The sequence below is a fragment of the Rhamphochromis sp. 'chilingali' genome (genome assembly GCF_963969265.1).
Source record: "Rhamphochromis sp. 'chilingali' genome assembly, chromosome: 8".
Taxonomy (NCBI): domain Eukaryota; kingdom Metazoa; phylum Chordata; class Actinopteri; order Cichliformes; family Cichlidae; genus Rhamphochromis; species Rhamphochromis sp. 'chilingali'.
Window position 1 is genome coordinate 13534234 of NC_137935.1, and position 19477 is coordinate 13553710.

The 19477-nt window shown below is 40.7% G+C and overlaps 4 protein-coding genes across 8 annotated transcripts in view; 2 read left to right on the forward strand and 2 right to left on the reverse strand.

Annotated features, from left to right (window-relative positions):
- The first annotated feature begins 740 nt into the window (after positions 1-740).
- vps26b (VPS26, retromer complex component B) lies at positions 741-5865 on the forward strand. Its single transcript, XM_080888715.1, has 6 exons — positions 741-1441; positions 1906-2062; positions 2787-2951; positions 3231-3406; positions 3489-3631; positions 4753-5865. Exons 1-6 carry the CDS (start codon positions 1219-1221, stop codon positions 4888-4890), a joined length of 1002 nt encoding a protein of 333 aa, XP_080744841.1. The 5' UTR covers positions 741-1218; the 3' UTR covers positions 4891-5865.
- A 1577-nt stretch (positions 5866-7442) lies between these two features.
- thyn1 (thymocyte nuclear protein 1) lies at positions 7443-12313 on the reverse strand. Of its 5 annotated transcripts, none has more exons than XM_080888716.1 (10): positions 10983-11235; positions 10555-10637; positions 10171-10273; positions 8833-9002; positions 8681-8749; positions 8439-8531; positions 8272-8367; positions 8046-8196; positions 7912-7962; positions 7443-7592 (listed from the first exon to the last, which is right to left on the reverse strand). In XM_080888716.1, exons 2-9 carry the CDS (start codon positions 10627-10629, stop codon positions 7916-7918), a joined length of 804 nt encoding a protein of 267 aa, XP_080744842.1. In that variant the 5' UTR covers positions 10630-10637; positions 10983-11235; the 3' UTR covers positions 7443-7592; positions 7912-7915. The 5 variants fall into 5 exon arrangements, with proteins under 5 accessions (XP_080744842.1, XP_080744844.1, XP_080744846.1 ...); XM_080888718.1 differs by having other exon boundaries at positions 10171-10229; positions 10983-11228; XM_080888720.1 differs by lacking the exons at positions 10555-10637; positions 10983-11235 and adding an exon at positions 12187-12313 and having other exon boundaries at positions 10171-10229.
- On the forward strand, positions 12183-16932 carry acad8 (acyl-CoA dehydrogenase family, member 8). The gene is made up of 11 exons (XM_080888714.1): positions 12183-12317; positions 13253-13353; positions 13574-13743; positions 14363-14472; positions 14618-14694; positions 14777-14914; positions 15004-15139; positions 15563-15660; positions 15776-15928; positions 16028-16130; positions 16264-16932. Exons 1-11 carry the CDS (start codon positions 12203-12205, stop codon positions 16317-16319), a joined length of 1257 nt encoding a protein of 418 aa, XP_080744840.1. The 5' UTR covers positions 12183-12202; the 3' UTR covers positions 16320-16932.
- A 151-nt stretch (positions 16933-17083) lies between these two features.
- The window catches only part of esamb (endothelial cell adhesion molecule b), a 56374-nt gene continuing 53980 nt past the window's right edge, over positions 17084-19477 (reverse strand). Inside the window, exon 7 of the mRNA XM_080888713.1 lies at positions 17084-18368. Within this exon, the coding sequence (XP_080744839.1) occupies positions 17897-18368 (472 nt within the window). The 3' untranslated portion in view covers positions 17084-17896. The remainder of the gene's footprint in view (positions 18369-19477) is intronic.

The window sequence follows — 19477 nt, forward strand, 5'->3', positions numbered from 1 at the left end:
GGGACTTCAATAATGGCATGTTGACCAATTATGTTCCTGCCTCTCCACCTCCTTTTTGCCAGATTGAATCCTGCTTCATCTATGAAATTATATTCATGGGTCCTTTTCATGAAATCCAATTCAAATCCTCTACAGTAGTGTACTATAAGTTATACAGAAAGATGAAATAGTGTATTTACAGTATACACATTTCATTTATATACATTACAATATAGCATAATAGTAAGTCTATGGGCATAGAATTCTAAGCGTCGCTGCTGAAAGTGTGTGTAGATCGCACATACTGATGACGTAGAACTCTTGTGTAGTGAGTTGCTGCGTGCGAAAGATGACAGCTGTGTTGGAGTTGTGTTCACATTTTGCCTCCAGTGCCAGTGTAAATATAATAGCATTCATACATACTACATACGCTGTACATAATAATAATAATAATAATAATAATAATAATAATAATAATAATAATAATAATTATTATTATTATTATTATTATTATTATTGTTATTGTTATTATTATTAACTTCTGATAATTTAAGTATTTTCATAATTTTTGCTAATGGTTTGAAAGTGCTTATAAATGTTTATATTGTTTGCATGAGTGTAGTATTGTAATGCAATTTATTTATATTTCTTTTCCTTTTAACACTTGCAGGTCTTAAACACGCTGTAGTTCAAGCATAATCGCTAGTGCCTAGCGACTTCCGCGCCTTTCTTTCCGCTTTTACTGTGAAAAAACGCCACCCGGAAGTAGTTCAGCTAACGCAGGTAAAGAAAGCTGGTGTTACATCCTGGTCGTTTGACAGCGTTCGTCGTTTTATCCCCAGAAAACAAACATGTAAGATACATTTACGCGGCGAGCTCTGTGTGAACAGCAGACCCATCCGTCGCTGCTTCGGGCTGTTTATCGGTGAGATCCAGGCTCAGCAACGGAGAGCAGAAAAAAAGAAAACGGCTATTCACAATACTGTGTGTTTTAGCATCGAAGCGCTAATTTGCTTGACATGTAGCTCGTGTGGAGGTTTCTGTGACATATCTTGAGACTTTTTAATGTCAGTCGGTGTAATTCGTGCTACGAGAAGCAGCCAAGCTCGCGCACTCCGCAGGCCTTAGCGTGCACTTGTTTTCTACTTTGAAACGTTAGCAGGTTCGGTGCAGCGTGCTAACAAGTCAGTTAACTCGCACTTAGATAAGATAAAGAGTTAGCGAGGACGCAGCATTATAATGAGTTTCTTTAGTTTTGGTCAAAGCGCAGAAATCGATGTTGTCCTGAATGACGCCGAAACGAGGAAGAAGGTTGAACACAAAACTGAAGATGGGAAGAAAGACAAATATTTTCTTTTCTACGACGGCGAGACTGTCAGTGGAAAGGTGAATGTGACGCTGAAGAACCCCGGAAAGAGGCTGGAGCACCACGGCATCAAAATTGAATTTGTGGGACAAATAGGTATGTAAAAATAGCAGCGAGTGATAGACTGTGGGGTGAAGAAACATGGAGGCATCCCTCAACAGTGAAACAAACAGATGCTTCAGTTTTCAACTTTATATTAGACATGAAAGGAAACACAGGGGGCCGGATATTAAACCTGTGTAGACCTGTTTCAGATCACCTGTAAGCTGCACTCTAGTGTCCTTAATCTGCTGCAGCTGGACTGTTAAAAGTTCCAGCAGTGAAATTGTAAGCAACACAGACAATCCCTGCTTGAGTGTTACATTTGTGAAAGAGCTGTGTGAAAACTTGGACACATAAATAGATTTTAAGAAGTGAAATTCACATGTTAAAGTAAAATTCACATGGTATGGCTTTCTGGCCACTAAAATCAATTACGAGTTCAAGAGCTCAGTTGTATCCAAAATCGTGCACAGTATAGTTTTTTTTTTTTTTTAATACTATCTTTCCTCTTGTTCTAGAGTTGTATTACGACAGAGGAAACCATCATGAATTTGTTTCCCTGGTGAAAGATCTCGCAAGACCTGGTGAAATAACTCAGTCCCAGACCTTTGACTTTGAGTTCACTCATGTTGAGAAACCTTACGAGTCCTACACAGGCCAGAATGTCAAGCTAAGGTAAGTTTGATCCTTCACTGTCGTTTTGTCAGCAGTACAGTGAGCGCGTTACTTGTTAACCTGCCTGTCATGTGGTTGCACTTAAACTGAGCAGTTTTCAAGCTTGATGTTGCCCACATTTGACTTGCAGTACATGCACGCTGCTCAGACCAATGACGGTGGAAGTGAGTAACGTTAAATCATTACAGTGTCAACAATCGAGGGGTGAAAAGTGAACTGTGACGACTTAATATGTGTTGCAAATGTTGGACAAGGGCTAGACTGTGAATGCTTGAAGACAGCTGCAGATCTTTTGGGGTATTCTTTGTATGCAGTGATAAGTACCTATCAAAACGTATCCAAGGTGAATGGGTAATAGGGTTGGACTCTGTTAATTGAATGAACAGAAAACGCTTTAAACTTGACTTGAAGGTGTCAGACTAGTCAGATTGACCATGGTGAGCCCTGTCCACCACCAAAGGTTCCTACAGATGAATGCGACAGCGTCATAGCTGGAAGGGCACTGGGAGAAGGTAGGCTTTTACCAGTGTAAGAGGTGGCAGCATTATGAATATGCATTTCAGTGTTGCAACCAGACATCTGGTTGAGTCTTTGTCATGAGGTGGAGCAGTAAACGATAGGATAGGCAGGTGGATTTGACATTATGGTCAATTAGTGTGTAGTTGTGAATTTCTACTAAGGAGGAAATGGCACTTTTTTCATTGCTTGTGTGCTTTATTTTCAGATATTTTCTTCGTGCCACGGTGATAAGAAGACTAAATGACATCACTAAAGAGATGGACATTGTGGTCCACACACTGAGCACCTATCCTGAGCTCAACTCCTCCATTAAAATGGAAGTTGGAATTGAGGACTGCCTCCACATCGAGTTTGAGTATAACAAATCCAAGTAAGGCTTGCAGGGCTGCAGCAAACCACTATCATTCACTTTTTTCCCTTGTTATGCTGTGTTTAAGAGTGAAATAGTTTTATACAGTATCAGCAAAACCATCTCTTTTTAAGTGAAAGATGCATTTATTTATTTAGAAACTGAACCAGTAGCTGAAACAATGATTGATTTATTATCAGTTTAAATGAAAAGCATGTACTGAACATTGTGCTTGTTAGTGACTAAACTGTAGATCTCATTCGCAGTTGTCGCCTGTGCTTTTCTTTTCTTTTTCTCCAGGTACCATCTGAAAGATGTAATTGTGGGAAAAATCTATTTTCTGCTGGTGAGAATTAAGATTAAACACATGGAGATTGACATCATCAAACGTGAGACAACAGGCACAGGCCCAAGCGTTTACCACGAAAATGACACTATTGCCAAGTACGAGATCATGGATGGAGCGCCGGTCAGAGGTAAACAAAAGTTATTCACAGTTTCAACAAGTCACACAATGCAAACACTGCTCAGCCTCTGAGAGTGTGTTTAACATTGCAGGAGAGTCCATCCCCATCCGATTATTTCTGGCTGGATATGATCTGACCCCCACCATGCGAGACATCAACAAGAAGTTCTCGGTGCGCTACTACCTGAACCTGGTTTTGATTGACGAGGAGGAGAGACGTTACTTCAAACAGCAGGTACGACTGGAAGCAAAACATCAGACAGCGTTTTTACATTTTTCTGAATCTTCTACTTCACTAGTTTAAAACTATCCATGTGAATGTGATTTTTAGTGCTTATTAGTCTATATGAAGGGCAGCTCTCAAACAGTATCCAGCTGGTGGATGTGGGCACAGCTGCAGATGCTCTGCCTGGCTGACATTAGTGCAGCTGTGGCTGGATGTGGTTCTGATTTTGACTGCCTCTGTATTTCGATTGTGTCAGAGTGAAAGGACAGTGTGGCTTCAAGAGGAGGCTCAGCCTCCAACTACCACTGTAGGCACACAAAGCCGCCTGCATGTAGTCAATCAGTGCTACATCCTGTTGTGTCACAGCCGTAACTGTAATAACTGAAGTGTGCCTACAGCCAGGATGTAATGGCAGCTGAACCCTGTTTCACTAAGAAAGCTGGCGAACATCCTCCTGTTGTTTGCTTTCTAAATGTGGGGGTACAGGCTATGATAGAGCTGTGAGTGTGTAGCGATTCTGACTGTAGTTACAGCTAGCGCTACTGAATAATCAGAGGTGGGAACTGAGAGCAGGTTCCAACTGGTTCTGTTCTGAATTGTACTCCATCCAAAGCTTATGCCCCCCAGCTTATCAGTGCCTTTTATTAGTGCTGGCATGTTTTATTTATTTATGTCTTTTTTTTCATGGCAGTGGAGCTGAAGAGATAATAGACCTGCTGCACTGGCACTAAAAACCCCCCCAAAAAACGAAATCCTATGTAGGTGAAAATCGATCAATAATCAATAAAGAATCTGCTTGAAACCTCGAAACTGAACACCATCAGTAAAACCTTATCAATAGCAATTCTTAAACACAGGTGCTATTGTGGAGCTCTGCTTTTTTTCTGTGTTAGATAGTGAAAATGTTGCACTAGAAAACAAGTCTGACAGCGAATAAGAAGTAGTGGTGCTTTTATTGGTTGATGTCCCACTGACTGGTTCTAAAAGGCTAAAATCATTTATCAGTCACATTTGAGAGCTAGGAAAACTCTGTGCTCAGTTTGGTACCTTTTCTTTCATTTACAGGTCATGGGCTGAGGTGTTCTTCATGTCATCACCTTACATTTGTCTTTGATTTCTCTCCCCTCCAGGAAATCACACTGTGGAGAAAAGGGGACGTGGTGAGGAAAAGCATGTCTCACCAGGCTGCCATCGCCTCTCAGAGGTTCGAAGGATCAGCCGCTTCAGAGAGCGCACTGGAACAGGCTGCAAAAGAGGAGAGCGGGTAGAGCTGCAGCTCTCCTCTCACGGGACTCACAAAGGGTCTGCACTGGGGTGGTGGGGGGTACATGTGAACTGTACAACATCTGGAGAGGCAGCTGCTTTACTTGTAGCTGCTGCTTCTAGTAAAGAAAGAAGGGAGACCGACATACGGTAAAACTGTGTGAACTATGAAACAGTTTGCATGAGGCATTCAAATGGGCTTCAGGCTGCTGGTCCTATCCTTCCTCATTAATGCATTTTTTTTGGGGGGGGGGGTTCTTTTTGGGAATCAAAGTAAACCCATGTCTTATTGTTCGCTGGGTAAAACCATGTGAAATTGAATTTTTAAGCCTTCTGTTTGTTACGTTCTAACACTTTTGGGATCAATTGATTTCTAATCTCATAATTATTTCAAACGAATGCTCATCAAGTGCATCTCCAACATTCCACGTTTAATGAATGCATTCCTAACATTGTTCTAAGATCAAGAAATCCAAGATAACTTTGCACTGCTTTACCTTGCTGAACACATTTTTCTGTGTTTGTGTGTTTGCACAAAAAAAGGATGGAAGTGGAAACTCTAATCTCTCGCTGCTGTTTGAGTGAGAGAGCTAAAGTATTAATCCACACGTTTGTTTTTAAACCTGTAAATAAGGCCAGTTAAACCTGTTATCCTGTTTCCAGCTCGTGTACACAGACTATCTAGTACACAGTGCTACAAAATGACGTTTCATGTCCATAAGCTTTACCTCAGCATTCCAGTGGTGTTAGGAAAGGATGTCAAAGTGTTTGTCTTGAGGTCTGATAGTATGAAGTCTTCTGTATCCTCTTTATTAGAGACTTAAAAGTTGTGCCTACGTGTATCAAGCTAATTGAATCCTCCTGCCTCTAACATAATTTTAGTCTTTTAACCAGAGAAAGTTACAGTAGAACTATCTTTTGCAAAATGCTACTCGATTACTCCTTGTTCCCAAAAGTCTAATAAATTGATGCCAAATGAATTTAATTCTCTGTGGTTTTGTTGTGAAAATGAATGAATGTGTTGACTTAATGAACCTGAGCATTCATTAAAATGTACTTACAGCTAATGTAGTTTTATTTAACATTCAACTGCTATAGAGTAGTGAGCAGATCTGCAACAGAGTGACTGAGGGGAGGGGGGGGGATCAAGGTGCTGCAGTGGCCCCATCAAACTCCAGACTTTAACCTCTCTAAGAGCTGTGCATAAATGACTGCCTGCAAACCTAAATAAACTGAAGCAATGCTGTAAAGAAGAGTGAGCCAAAATCCCTCTACAATGTGAGAGACTAATACAGGGATACAGACAATAATCAGTTTATTGGTGCTGAAGGTGGTTTTACAAGCTACTGAATGATATGATATACTTCAGTTTTTCACATACACATCATGACTGTACAGTTTGATTTTTAAGTTCTCATGAGTTGCAAAATTAGTAGATTTTTATTTTGAATTTCTCATAGGAAAATGTCCTTCCATCCATTCTCTTCCACTTTTTCTCATCAGGGCTGGATCTATCCCAACTATCATAGGGCAAGAGTCAGGGTATACCCCGGACAGGTCACCAGTCTGATGCAGGGCAATTTAGAACAACAAATTAATCTAACCCTACCAACTGCATGTCTTTAAAACATGGGGTGGGGCAGGGTAGGGTTAGGTTAAACCAGAGACCTTATGCAAACATGGGGAGAACATACAAACCACGCACAGAAGCCCTGGCTAGATGTTGGAGGCGAACTCAGGACCTTCTGAGGCAACGGTGCAAGCAAGCCACAGCAACTTCTGCTGGACCACATATTCATTATAAGGACATTTCCACAAAAGACTTTGTCTGTATATCGGTTTTATCTGTTTTATAACAGGTTTCTACGTTCTGGTGGGTTCTTAGGAGATCCGTGTCAAAATTATAAGTTTTATCTTAACAACAGTAACATCAGGTGAAAGAGGACATGCATGCATGTGCTTTGAGGTGTAATTTAAACACGTAAAGAGAAAGGTCTCAACTAAAGACGAGGCTTAAAACTTAAAGGTGATGTTATCCTAATGTGACAACCAGAGCAAAGGAGACAATGTTTCATAAAACTATGACTGTGGAAAAGACCACAGAAGATATCAACACACTGATTCAGTCATTAGCGCTCTGGAGCTTTGTGACCTGAGCCCTGGGCCACACTTCATGAGTGGAAACACACAGTGTGCCCCAGGGCTCAGGTTCCAAAGCAGGCTGGGCTTTTTCAGCCACTGCTGTTCGAAGTAGCTATTTTGCATCAGCATACACAATTATTCAAGTAAATCAATTGGAAATAGTTAATAAAAACTATTTAAATAACAGTGATGTCAGTTAGGAGATAAATGGTGCTACACCATCTGACTGACTCTGACATATAATACGGGAGTTGTTGTTGTGGCATCGGGCTGCAGCAACAGCATTAATACTTCCAAACCAGCATCTCATCAGAGGTTATATAAGGTACTTTTCAGCATTCAGCACATTAAATTCATTTAATGTGGGTCCCCCACAGTCTACAAAAAGGAAAATTTACCAAGAGCCCTTTGCATGTTGTTGTTGTTTTTTTTTTTTTGCAATTAAGCAAATACCTGGAAGGCCATGCCACATAGGCTGTTTGCGGGTTTTATTTTCCCACTCACTCTGTCATCACCGGGCAGCAGTTGAGCACACAATGTTAAGTTATTCCCATGTGATAAAACGAGCGTTGAAAGGGTATCAGGAGTCGTAAAATATGCTGCCGTTTATAAATTATGAATTAAATAACGTCAATAAAATGATGCTTGACGCTACTCTGAGAGCAAAGGCCAGCCATAATTAATGCTGCTTCTGTTTATACTTTATAAAGAGGCACTGCTTTCCATCCAGTTCCAAGAAACTCAAGTCATAACCACATGTTTGTGTTTTCACAGATTGAATCTGGACTATGATGTCTAATAAAAATATTTAATATCTTTAATAAACGTTAACAGTTACAGTGAAGCAATGGTACTTGTGATGATTTTGCTGCGTTGTGAAGTCAATCCTTACAGTGGCTCTTTGTCCTCCAGACTCAAGATGAAGTCAAACTCCTCTGCGAAGAAAGAAACAGTGTTCACAGCTATTTCTCTTTTATTTGTTTATTTATTTACTTTTTTCTTTCCGCTTCTGTCATACCGGTGTTGAGAGGCTGCACAGAGAGCCTAGCCCTTGTAAAAAGCGCCATGTCCTTGAGGGGCCCCCCCTTAGCGCGATGCTGCAGGTGGTGCTTTTTAAGCTCCGACAGAGGAAGAAAACGCTTCATCATCCTTTGATACTGGACGTCTACCTGAGGGAGAAGAGAACGAGCTCAGCCTTCACGCTTGAGTCTTATCATTAACTGCGCTTAATGCGTTCAGCTTACCATGCTCCACTTGGGGTCGTCTGGTTTGCTGGTTGCATCATAATGCACATCTTTCCTGTCAAACTGAGTGTGGTCCACATAAGCTTCCTTCACAACCTAGAAAGAGGAAATGAAGCTGAACATCGGGCCCGTCTCGAGCTTTACCTAAATATAGAAGAGCGACTCACTTTCATGAGTCCTGCTATCCCCGGCTCCTTGCAGTTGCTGTGGTAAAAGAAAGCCAGCTGCCCCTCTTTCATCTGCCTCATGAAATTGCGTGCCTGCAGAAGATAAGCATAGCAAATTCAAAAATAATTTGCACAGTGGTGCAGTGAGCAGAGACAGAAAAGCCCTTTCAGGAGTAGCAGCGCATTGCTCCTTTTTTCAGATAAACATCTTCTTTTTGCAGGACTCTGTGCTGCAACTCTACCTGATAATTACGAACGCCATCCCAGCAGCTGGTCTGATCAGGCAGAGCCTTCAGGTCCTCGATGCCAAACTGCAGAGTGAACAGGAAGCATCAGACAAGTGAGACCAGCTCACACTTTAAAATGCGCTGACAAAGCTGGTGCTGCTCCATACCTTTACGTCGATGCCATTCTCAAAGCGGCTCTCGGGCTCAGACTTCATCAGCCAGCGACTGTACTGTGGAGAACCAGAAGACGCCGAGCTCTCGTCAGTTTTTCCACCAGAAGTTGCAGCTTTCCTCTTCTTCAAAGCTGGGGACACTGGCTCCCTGTCATCATCTTTGCCTGTGGTTTGGAAGCACTCTTTAGTTAAAACTGTGTTTACACGCACTCTTCGAGGGGTTGAATGTCACAATAATTTGGTGTTTTTAATGATTTCTTTGAACCGTTCTTTTTCCAGGGTGGAGTGATTGTACAGCATAAATCTGTGATGACTTTAAAAAACAAGAACAAGCGCTTAAGTTATAATAATAAGCGGCACTGGAGGTTCTGCAATGTTGTTATTTCTTTGGCAGCACCCATTGGATTGACCAATACTCAGAACAATGGAAAAATCGAAGGAACTTAGTAAACATCTAATAAATAGAATTGTAGATTAACACAAGTTGGGAATGTCTCTTAGAAATGCAGATTCCAAAATAATCAGTGCAAACACAACTTTCCGGGGTTCTAGAAGAAGACCCACACTGTCACCCTCGCATGAGCAGAAATTGGTTCAGATGTTCAGGAACAACTAAAGGACCAAAAAGGTTCAAGCCTAGCATGAACGGGAAACTAATGGAACAACAGGAAAACTGTCTACAGTGAAGTTAGTTTTACAGTGCCATGGACTAACTGTCAAGCATGGTGGTGGTAGCATCATGGGCACAAAGTAGATGGAATAATGAAGGAGGAGAACTATGTCCAAATTGTTCAACTTCACCTCAAATCAACCTGGACACAATTGAGTGTTTCAATCAGACAATGATGCCAAACACATGTGAAATCTGGTTTTGTAATTGATAAAGCAGGTTAACATTAAGCTTCTGGGATGGCCTTCCCAAAGCCCCAACCTAAACCCTATTGAACATTTTTGGACTATTTGAATGAACCCTACCAATTCTTCAAAAAAAAGAGTGGTCAAACATGCAGCCAGAATTATGCATGAAGTTTGTTGATGCCCACCCAAAGTGTGTGGTTGACGTGCAGCTTGCTAAAGGACAGTCAACCAAATATTAGTGGGGGTGTTTGAATGCACTTGACTCATTATATAAAATTGAGACTAAATTCAAAATAAATTCACACTTGTGCACCCAATGGTTTTGGTTAATTAATTAAAGATGTAGCTATAAAATATTCTACCCTGGAAAATCCTTAGAAATCCTGAAATTACTCTGAGATTCATGCTCAGGATGAGTGTATTAACCTTCTAATATCAGACAGGTGATTTTCTTCTGTGATTTGATTTACCTACCTGAACCTGTATTCCTTTTACTGACTCTGGCCTTTTTCTTTGGTGGCATCTCTTTGACTCTGTAAAGATCCACAAAAGGTTTGGATGGTTTGTTTCTGTAAAGCTTGTGAGGGCAAAAACACAAGAAGTTTTAGGTATAACTTGTACTCTGGTAGCTCTCCCACCAAGAACTCAGACAATCAGCATTTTTTCCTTTTTATCCACTAATGATTTCCATCCCTTATATTTATATCCATTTATACTTTTCTAAAGTTCATACAAAGTGTTGTTAACTGAAGAACATTAGGTTGGGTCAGTGTCTTGTCTCTTTATGTAATCCCAAACGGACTACTCTAAAAATCATTCAAAATGAGTCCAAGATCACATAAATTTGGCTTTATTTACCGGTAGTTGCGTCCAGCCGCAATTAATGTTGGTAAGCACAGCAGTCTTCCAATGAGCCGTGATTATCTTCTTCATGTAGGAAGCTTTAATTTGAGAAGTGTTACTAACATATATTTTTAATAACCACAGTTTACATCAGTAGTGGCAGACTGAAGGTTAGAAACACCTCAACTTAAATAACACAACCACAAATTGTATTTGGTGTGACTCAAGTGCTTGCTGTAACTAAAGAAAAACATACTGCACTAGTTAACAATATTAATGCTGGTATTATTAAATGTTTTCTGAATAAGTGCTCTTATTTACATGTGTAAACTGCTTAGACACTAACAAGCAGCAGAAACACAGAAGCATCAGGAATGCGTGCAAACTAGACGTAACGTACTGTCCGGAGATAAACTCGGTAATAATCAGTCATGGAGTCGTACCTTCAGCTCCGCACAGCTCCAGCCATCAATCCCGCGGAAAAAACTGCAACACGTGACCTAAAAACCGTATAGGTGCACTCGATTTATTCTCCAGCCACTGCCGTGTGTCCGCTGTAGAAGCACTGCCGCCATATTGGTACGGGGAACACGTGACTATTTTCAGGCCTTTTGGTTTATTAGGAATTAAATTAATCGGATTTTATTGTCTATTTATTTTTCGTTTGCCTGTTTACTTCAGTTTTTATGACAATAACACCCCTTTATTTTTATTATTATTATTATTATTATTATTAATAACATATTATTATTATTATTATTATAACCTACAAATAAACAGGGTGTAAGTTAAGTCAAAGTCAACTTTATTGTAAGTTTTCAGTGTGTACAGGATACACATGGAAACGACTAAAGTGAATCCAAAATAAAATAAATAGTCTGAGAATATGTGATAAAGAAAGTAAATATGAGGTTACAAAGTGTTATGTTATGTGTTAAAGCCTACAGAATTGTTGGTATTAATGTATAAAGGTTAAAAGGATTCTCAAAGCTATATACATTTATTCATTTATGCAAGCTTCACAATTTTATGGAAGCTTGTTTCCAAAATAAGTTTTGCCAGGCAGAGTGTAAATTGTAAAATTTTTTAATTAACTTGAGATGTTATTGATTTATTAAGACAAAATATTAACTTCTCAAGTTGAATTCTGAGATGTGAACCTGAAATATTCACTTACAGATGGCAAAATAAGTGAATACGTTAACAAAAGAAAAAAATAAAAAATAAATCAGTGGTAGACACAAGCTTCCATCATTTACATTTCACAATTTAAATATCATTATTTAAAAAGATATACAATTAAAAAATAATGTTATGGACCCTACACTGTAGTGTAATAATCAAACTGGTCATGTCATACATCTGAATAAATAACAGCAAATAAATGCCGTGGTAGTTCAAAAACTTTTTCATAAGCATAATATCAATACTCACTTGTGTTATCTAGCATAAATGAATTACTTCATGTGATTAAACAAATCAAAGTAAAATTTCTAAACATGTATAAATGTTTAAAATATTTACTTTCAACATTTCGTTTAATTGAAACGAACCCCGTTTCAATATGGCACCTTTAAATGCGTAATACAAGCCGGAAGTGCGACTACAAACTACAATAACCAGCAGTCCCGCTGCCGAGTGACTCACCACTGTAGAGGTAAACATGGCTGCTGTAGGAGCTCTGTCGAGAATAGCCCGGCTGGGCTCCAGAATATGTAAAAATCGTGTAACATTAAGCGGAAACTCACAGAGAAGAGGAATAGCCGCATGCATCGACCGTAAGTACCAGAAAACGAGATCTACTAGCTTTAAGTAATACAAGTAGCTCTAAAAACTCTGTTTCTTTCATTTACCTCATTGGACCTGAAGCAATGAAATGAACCAGCGATATGTTAAGTAGTCACACAGCTTTGTAGCAAACAAACGTGACTGCTGATTAAGATTTTTAAAAAAAGAAGCTTATGCTACACATATTCAGCGCTTTTATTTACTTATTTATCGCAGCCGACTGTCATTGGTTGGTTTGTTAGATCTCAGTTCCAGTCGGAAGGCAGAGAAAGCTGCACGCCTCTCCTTAGCACCGCCCCTCTCTTTCGGATTATTCAACACCTAGATGTTATTTAAATCATCGTGGCTGTTATGTTGTAATGTGTTAGGTATAACAGGACATAATACTCTATGATATTAGATGTTTTTCAGTTCAGTTCAATTCTATTTTATTTATATAGCACCATATCACAACACCATTTGCCTCAAGGCACTTTGTATTGTAAGGTAAGGATCCTACAATAATACAAAGAAAACAGAAAAAACCCAGCACTCATATGACCTCTTGTGAGCAAGCGCTTTGGCAGCACTAGGAAGGAAAAACTAGAAGGAGGACGAAACCTCCAGCAGAACCAGACTCGGGGAGGGGCGTCCATCTGCCACAGCTGGCTGGGGTTGAGGGACAAAGACAGGACAAAGACTGTGGAAGAGAGCTAGAGATTAATATAGGTTTATAAATACATAGTGAGTAAAAAAGGTGACTATTTATATACTCTAAATTAATCTCTGTTTAACAATATGCTGTAGACACTTATGAGGGAATTCTTAGCCTGGGTTCAACGTGACCTGAGCCAGACTGTGAAGACATGAAATATGAACAGTATGTAATGGTTAAAAGCACACAGAGCAGTTTCTGTATTTAATGTCCTCCGCTCTTTGTCTGCAGCTTCCCACGGACTCACAGATGAACAGAAGGAGTTTCAAAAAGTGGCCTTTGACTTTGCAGCCAATGAAATGGCCCCACACATGGCAGAGTGGGACCAAAAGGTATGAGCTAGGAGGCTTAAAACACTGTTATTAATCAAACGTGAAAGCAACAGATGTGAGGGGTTCAAAACCATGTTTGCTCATATAAAGGCAATCTTTTGTATCAATCCAAAGTCCTGATCAGGAGAAAAAAAAAGTAAAAATAAGTATTAGGCAATAAGTAACTAGTAACAGCACTAGGCAGGGTGTGCTAATGGTTAGATGTTTCTTCCCCACTCAGGAAATCTTTCCAGTGGAGACCATGCGTAAAGCGGCCCAGCTGGGTTTCGGTGGGATTTACGTTCAGCCAGATGTTGGAGGATCTGGCCTTTCTCGGCTGGACACGTCGATCATCTTTGAGGCTTTGTCCACGGGATGTGTGAGCACCACAGCCTACATCAGCATCCACAAGTATGAATAATAAGATTATTTTGGTTGGGAGCATTTTTAAAAGACGCCATATTTACAGCAGGTGTCAGTTTGTCTGGATTATACATACAGGAAGATGGGTACACTGTGGCCATGAAGGGATGAACGTGGTCGGTAACAATACTCAGGTTCACTTTAGCATTTAAATAATTGGTACTTCAGCAGGCTGAACTGTTAATACAAGGCAGGATGGATCCATGCTTTCATGTTGTTCATGTCAAATGTTGAAGCTGAAATCGAGACTCAACAGACCAGGCAACATATCTCTAGTATCCAATTTTGGTGAACTCGTGCGAATCCTAGCCTCAGTTTGCTGTACTTAGCTGACAGGAGTGGTACTCTGTGTACTCAGACCAGCACGTATTCTACCAACACCATCATTAAATCACATTTCTTCCAATCTGATGCTCAGTTTGAACATCACTGGGTCGACTCGACTGTGTCTTCATGTCTAAATGCACTGAGTTGCTGTCATGTGATTGGCTGATCAGATATTTGTGTTAACAAACAGTTGAAGTGGTATGCCTAACAAAGTGGCCAGAGAGTGTATGTTATTTATTTATTTGCATGTTAATCTCCTCTGTCCTCCTTATCTTTGCAGCATGTGTGCCTGGATGATAGACAGCTATGGCAATAAAGAGCAAAGGGAAAAGTTTTGTCCTGATCTCTGTTCTATGGAGAAGTTTGCCTCCTATTGTCTCACTGAACCAGGTGAGTCTGCATGCGAAAAGACAGCAGAGTTCTTTGTGTAAAATTATTCACAGCTGTCTATGTGAGAAATTCGTTTCACATGTATGTTGTTCTTCCACACATGTGAGTACTTTAGTTAAAGTTCAACCTGCGATCTTTGTTTTAGGCAGCGGCAGCGATGCTGCTTCTCTTCTGACCTCTGCTCAGCGGAAAGGCGACCATTACGTCTTGAATGGCTCAAAGGTAACTCAGACCTGTCTGTACGCTCATGTCATTTAAGGTCTGTAGAAATGCAAGCTCCTCTAATTTATTCGGCACTTTTTAGGCCTTCATCAGTGGAGGAGGAGACACAGATGTCTACGTCGTGATGTGCAGAACTGGAGGTAAAGGACCTAAAGGTATCTCATGTCTGGTGGTGGAGAAGGGAACCCCCGGCCTCAGTTTTGGCAAAAAAGAAAAAAAAGTACGACTTCACAGTTGCGCCACTTTGGTGTTCAACCACTAGATGGCAGAATTGAGCCAATCAGCTGTTAAAAACAATCTGTCCTCCAGGTGGGCTGGAACTCTCAGCCGACCAGGGCCGTGATATTTGAGGACTGTGCGGTTCCAGTGGCGAACCGGCTCGGTGAGGAAGGACAGGGCTTCAACTTCGCAATGAAAGGCCTGAATGGAGGCAGAATTAATATTGGTAAGGAGGAAAACACCACCCAAGTAGCCAAGCATCCAAAAACTGTGTCTTTTATACTTACAATCCAATGTAAATCTTTTTTTTTTTTTTAAAGCTAGAAGTAACAGTATGTAATCTGCATCATAATTGGGCTTCAACGAGCTTCGGGGGAAACAGATTTGTGCATAAATTGCGTGCAGCGTGCTTTTAAAGAAACCTTGAGTTGGTTAAGGCATGACGAATGGTTTCAGTAGATTTGGATTAACACACTTTTATAAATGAGCATGCCCTTGGTTATGACCAGTAGCAGTGGTTTGCTCAGTAATAACTCAGCTCAAACCGTCAGTATTTGTGGTCACACAGTATTTGGCATTGACATGAAGGCGTTTAAAACAAAGCCAAACAACTTACTCACTGGTTTTCCTCTAAATACTCTGCCGCCAGCTTCCTGTTCTCTTGGGGCGGCGCATGCTTCTGTGCAGCTGGCGAGGGATCACCTGTTAGTGCGCAAGCAGTTTGGAGAAACACTCTCAAACAACCAGGTAAGCAGGTTCCCCTGTTTTCAGTTTATTTAGTGAAAACTCAGTGAAACAGAATACTTGTCCTGCCACTGTTATTCACGCCCCCCCCCCCCCCCCCTCTCTTTTAATATGGTAGTTTCTTCAGTTCAAACTGGCAGAAATGGCCACCAAGTTGGTTGCGTCTCGCCTTTTGATACGTGAAGCAGCGCAGGCGTTGCAGGAGGACCGCCCCGATGCTGTTGCCATCTGCTCCATGGCCAAGCTCTTTGCCACAGACGAGTGCTTTAATGTGAGCAGTGCTAAGGAGGATTAACAGTATTTGGCTAAAAAGCATGAAATTAACTATATTAAGTGATCTTTTATGTTTTTTCCTGCTTGTATTCAACAGATCTGCAACCAGGCTCTTCAGATGCACGGTGGGTACGGTTACCTTAAAGACTACGCAGTGCAGCAGTTTGTCCGGGACATCAGAGTCCACCAGATCCTAGAAGGTGAGGTTTTTTCTCTCTCTTTAGCCTTTTTGTTTGTCTTTTGTCATATTTTAGTGTGGCTCCTTTGGTTTCATGTAAGGCAACTGTGATGCTGTTTTTCACCAGCTGTTTCCTGCTTTTGTTTCCCTTAAAGGAACCAATGAAGTGATGAGGATGATCATTTCCCGAAATCTGCTGTCGGAGTCGTGATAAAGCTCGTCCTCTGGATTTAAACTGACCATGTTGTTATGGTCTTCATATCTGGTTTGTTACAGTATGACTGGTGCTGCCCTGCACATCATAGTTTCAATGAATGTTTCCTGACTTGAGTGTATGTTCATCCACCCACCCTCCATCTAATAACCCTCGCAAATCAGCATCATTGTCATAAATAAACCCTTTAGACTCCATGTTTGAATGTGTACGCCACATCAGATGTAATGTAAGTTAGCACAACCAACTTCAGTGTAGTTTTTTCAATCCTTCTGTCACAAATCACCCTTGACACTCGTCTCCAACTGCTCCACCCTGCTGGCACTCCGTCTGTTGCTTTGAAGGGTTTACCCCAGGTAATTAAACTCATCCACCAGCGACGGAGAGATGACAGAGGAAAAAGTAATAAGAAAAAGTAACAGTTCATAAAATCCCAGCATCACTGTCCCTAAAGTGGTCTTTCAATCCTTATGTATATTCATGGTTATTGCAATTTTACTGTATTTCATCCTTTTCTTTGCTTTTTGCAGAATTACAGAAATATGTCACAGGTGCTGTGAAGGTTATATAATGAAATGTTACACTCCAAATAAAGCTTTCTTAAATTGGACTTCATTTGCAGTTTAGCACCTTTAGGTTTTTGTTTCCATTAAATATGGAACTGATCAATATTTAGTCAAATACTGCAGAACATTTTATTGAAAAACAAAATTCCATCAACAGTCAGAACTGCATTAAAAGTGCTACATGTAGTATTTCAACATCAGAACATCATTGCATCGTTATCTCCAGAGTTCAGTGTAATTGAAATCATGAAAACAAACAAGCAGAAAACATTGGTCAGATATCGAGGATGGACGCTTTCTTGAGCGGTCTCCACTACTGGCTCTGCCATATGTTTGCAGTAATCTTGTTATACTCAACAATTTTAAGCAAAATAGTCAGAAACCATCGCCTTTAACACTTATACTCACTACTTTGGTTACATTCCAGCTACCATAACAAGCAAAATCATCACGTTTTGAGTCCTTATCAGTCTTCAACCCACACTGAAACCGTTTCTTGATGTGAACATGAATGTGGGCCAGAAATGTGAAACTCTAGAAACTATTTTCAGTGTCTGAATTGTGTGTTTTTGCTCTGAACGAGTGCAGTTAGCCTGAGAAAAGTGAACTTTACACATCCAGGTAAAATAACATAAAAATGAAATTAGAAAAATCTCTTTACAATGAAGTTGTAGAAATCATAGAAATGTAGCCAAAACATTGCACGACAATCGCAAGTAAACCATCCTGCTTGCTACGGTTTACAATATCACTGTATGCTGCTACGTAAAATCAACACTTCTTTTCGTTCTAAGCATGGAAATAAAAATATATTTCTCTTTAATGAGCCTGATCGCAGCATTTAAAAGAAAACTGAAATGAAGAACGCTGCACTGGTTCGTCAACAAACCGAAGGAAGAGTTTGTTCCAGTGAAGCACGTTTTTTTCCTTCTCTCTCAACCTATCAGGCCTTCACCGAGAAAGGGCGCTTCATTGCGAGGGATTCTCTGTCCTTTGCTTCCCACGCCGTTACACCAGTGATCCAGCCTGGCTTTGAGCAGGCACCATGACAGCAACAGCTCCCATGCGTGTCAGAGTGGAGGAACTAACTTGTGGGGACACAGTGGGTGGAGGTGCCATCTGAGGCTGCGCCCCCTCAGTTCTTTTGGGGTTGGTGACCGCAGGGCTCCTGAGAACCTGCGAAGGAGCCCCGTTTGCACTCGGAGGCCGCCTGTGTTTACGCGACGGCGTGCCTCCGATGTTGTAGCCAGGAAGCCCTTGTAAGGTATTGGCTTCTCCAGGGCGCAGCTGGTAGGCGTTGATCACTGAGCTCGCGTCTGAAGCTGATATCGGGGAGTACGGATAGTGGAAGTTGGGCTGATGGGGGTCTCGTGGTTGAGGGCTGGTGGCTATGGAGGATAACGTGCCATTCTTGGACATACCATCTGAGCCTGTGTTGCTCTTTGCCCATGACACTCGCTTTGGTGCCTGAGCGTCCTCCCTGCGGTAAAAAGCAAGGAAAGAGGGTGAAAGAAAAATCATTAAAAAGGAGACAGAAAACAAAACAGAAGTGAAGTGCTTCAAGTAAAACGATAACGGACACTGCAGCTGCAATACTGTCAACAAAACACATTGAGTGACAGTATTTTATACTCACGTGATCTCCTAACAATCAAGCGCTTGTAAACTACTGATTTAGTGTAAACGATGCTCTACTTACACAGTATCAGTTACAAAGGTTAAATGTTCAAAAATGCACAAAAACTAGGATAGCATGAAAACACAGATAACACATACTTGCTGAATCACTGCTTTGCATTACTGTAAACGGACTCTTAGAAGCAGAAGGCTTGTTTGGTTTTTTTTGGAAAATTTGTGGGTACATTACACCGTGAGGTGGAGGGCACACATTATGGCGCTTACCATATCTTAGTGCAGGGGTTCTGGTTGGATGATGTGCAACACTGCACATTTCACACTGAGCAAAAGTCAATTTAAAGCCCTGCTCCAAACAACTGGATTCAAAATAATGAGAAAAAACAGGATCTACCCTCTTCGACTCCAAATGGCCTCTTTAGGATGAATAGGATGACTTTACTGTCACGTCGTGCTCAGAGACGACACACTCTACTTTCCATTTGTATCATCATCATTTTTTGGACACAGAAATTACATCTCACTACTCCACATTTCTGACAGCTGTCAAGAAATACATGATGTACACATAGACTGTATAAAGCCTTAGCTCCGGTGATATAAGCCTTTTAATGGTAAACTTCTGTTTGAAGACATGAGATGAGCATTTTAACCTTTATGTGGTGTTTTTAAACTGGAGAAGGGAAACTGGATGCTTATTGGCCAATGACTTGTTGATCACAAGTGATTAACCAATGAGAAAATCCAGGCTAATCCTCCTTTTGGATTACATGGAATGACCAAAATTTACAAAACTGACATAATTTTACTGTTCAACATGTCCTAAAACAAGGGAATAACATATTAAACTCATCAGCAATTTGTTTAATGATGTTTTTATTAGAATATAATAAGCCACGCATGGCGTCACTGTGATCTTGTAGAGGCATAAAAGAGGATTTAATGTGACAAAGT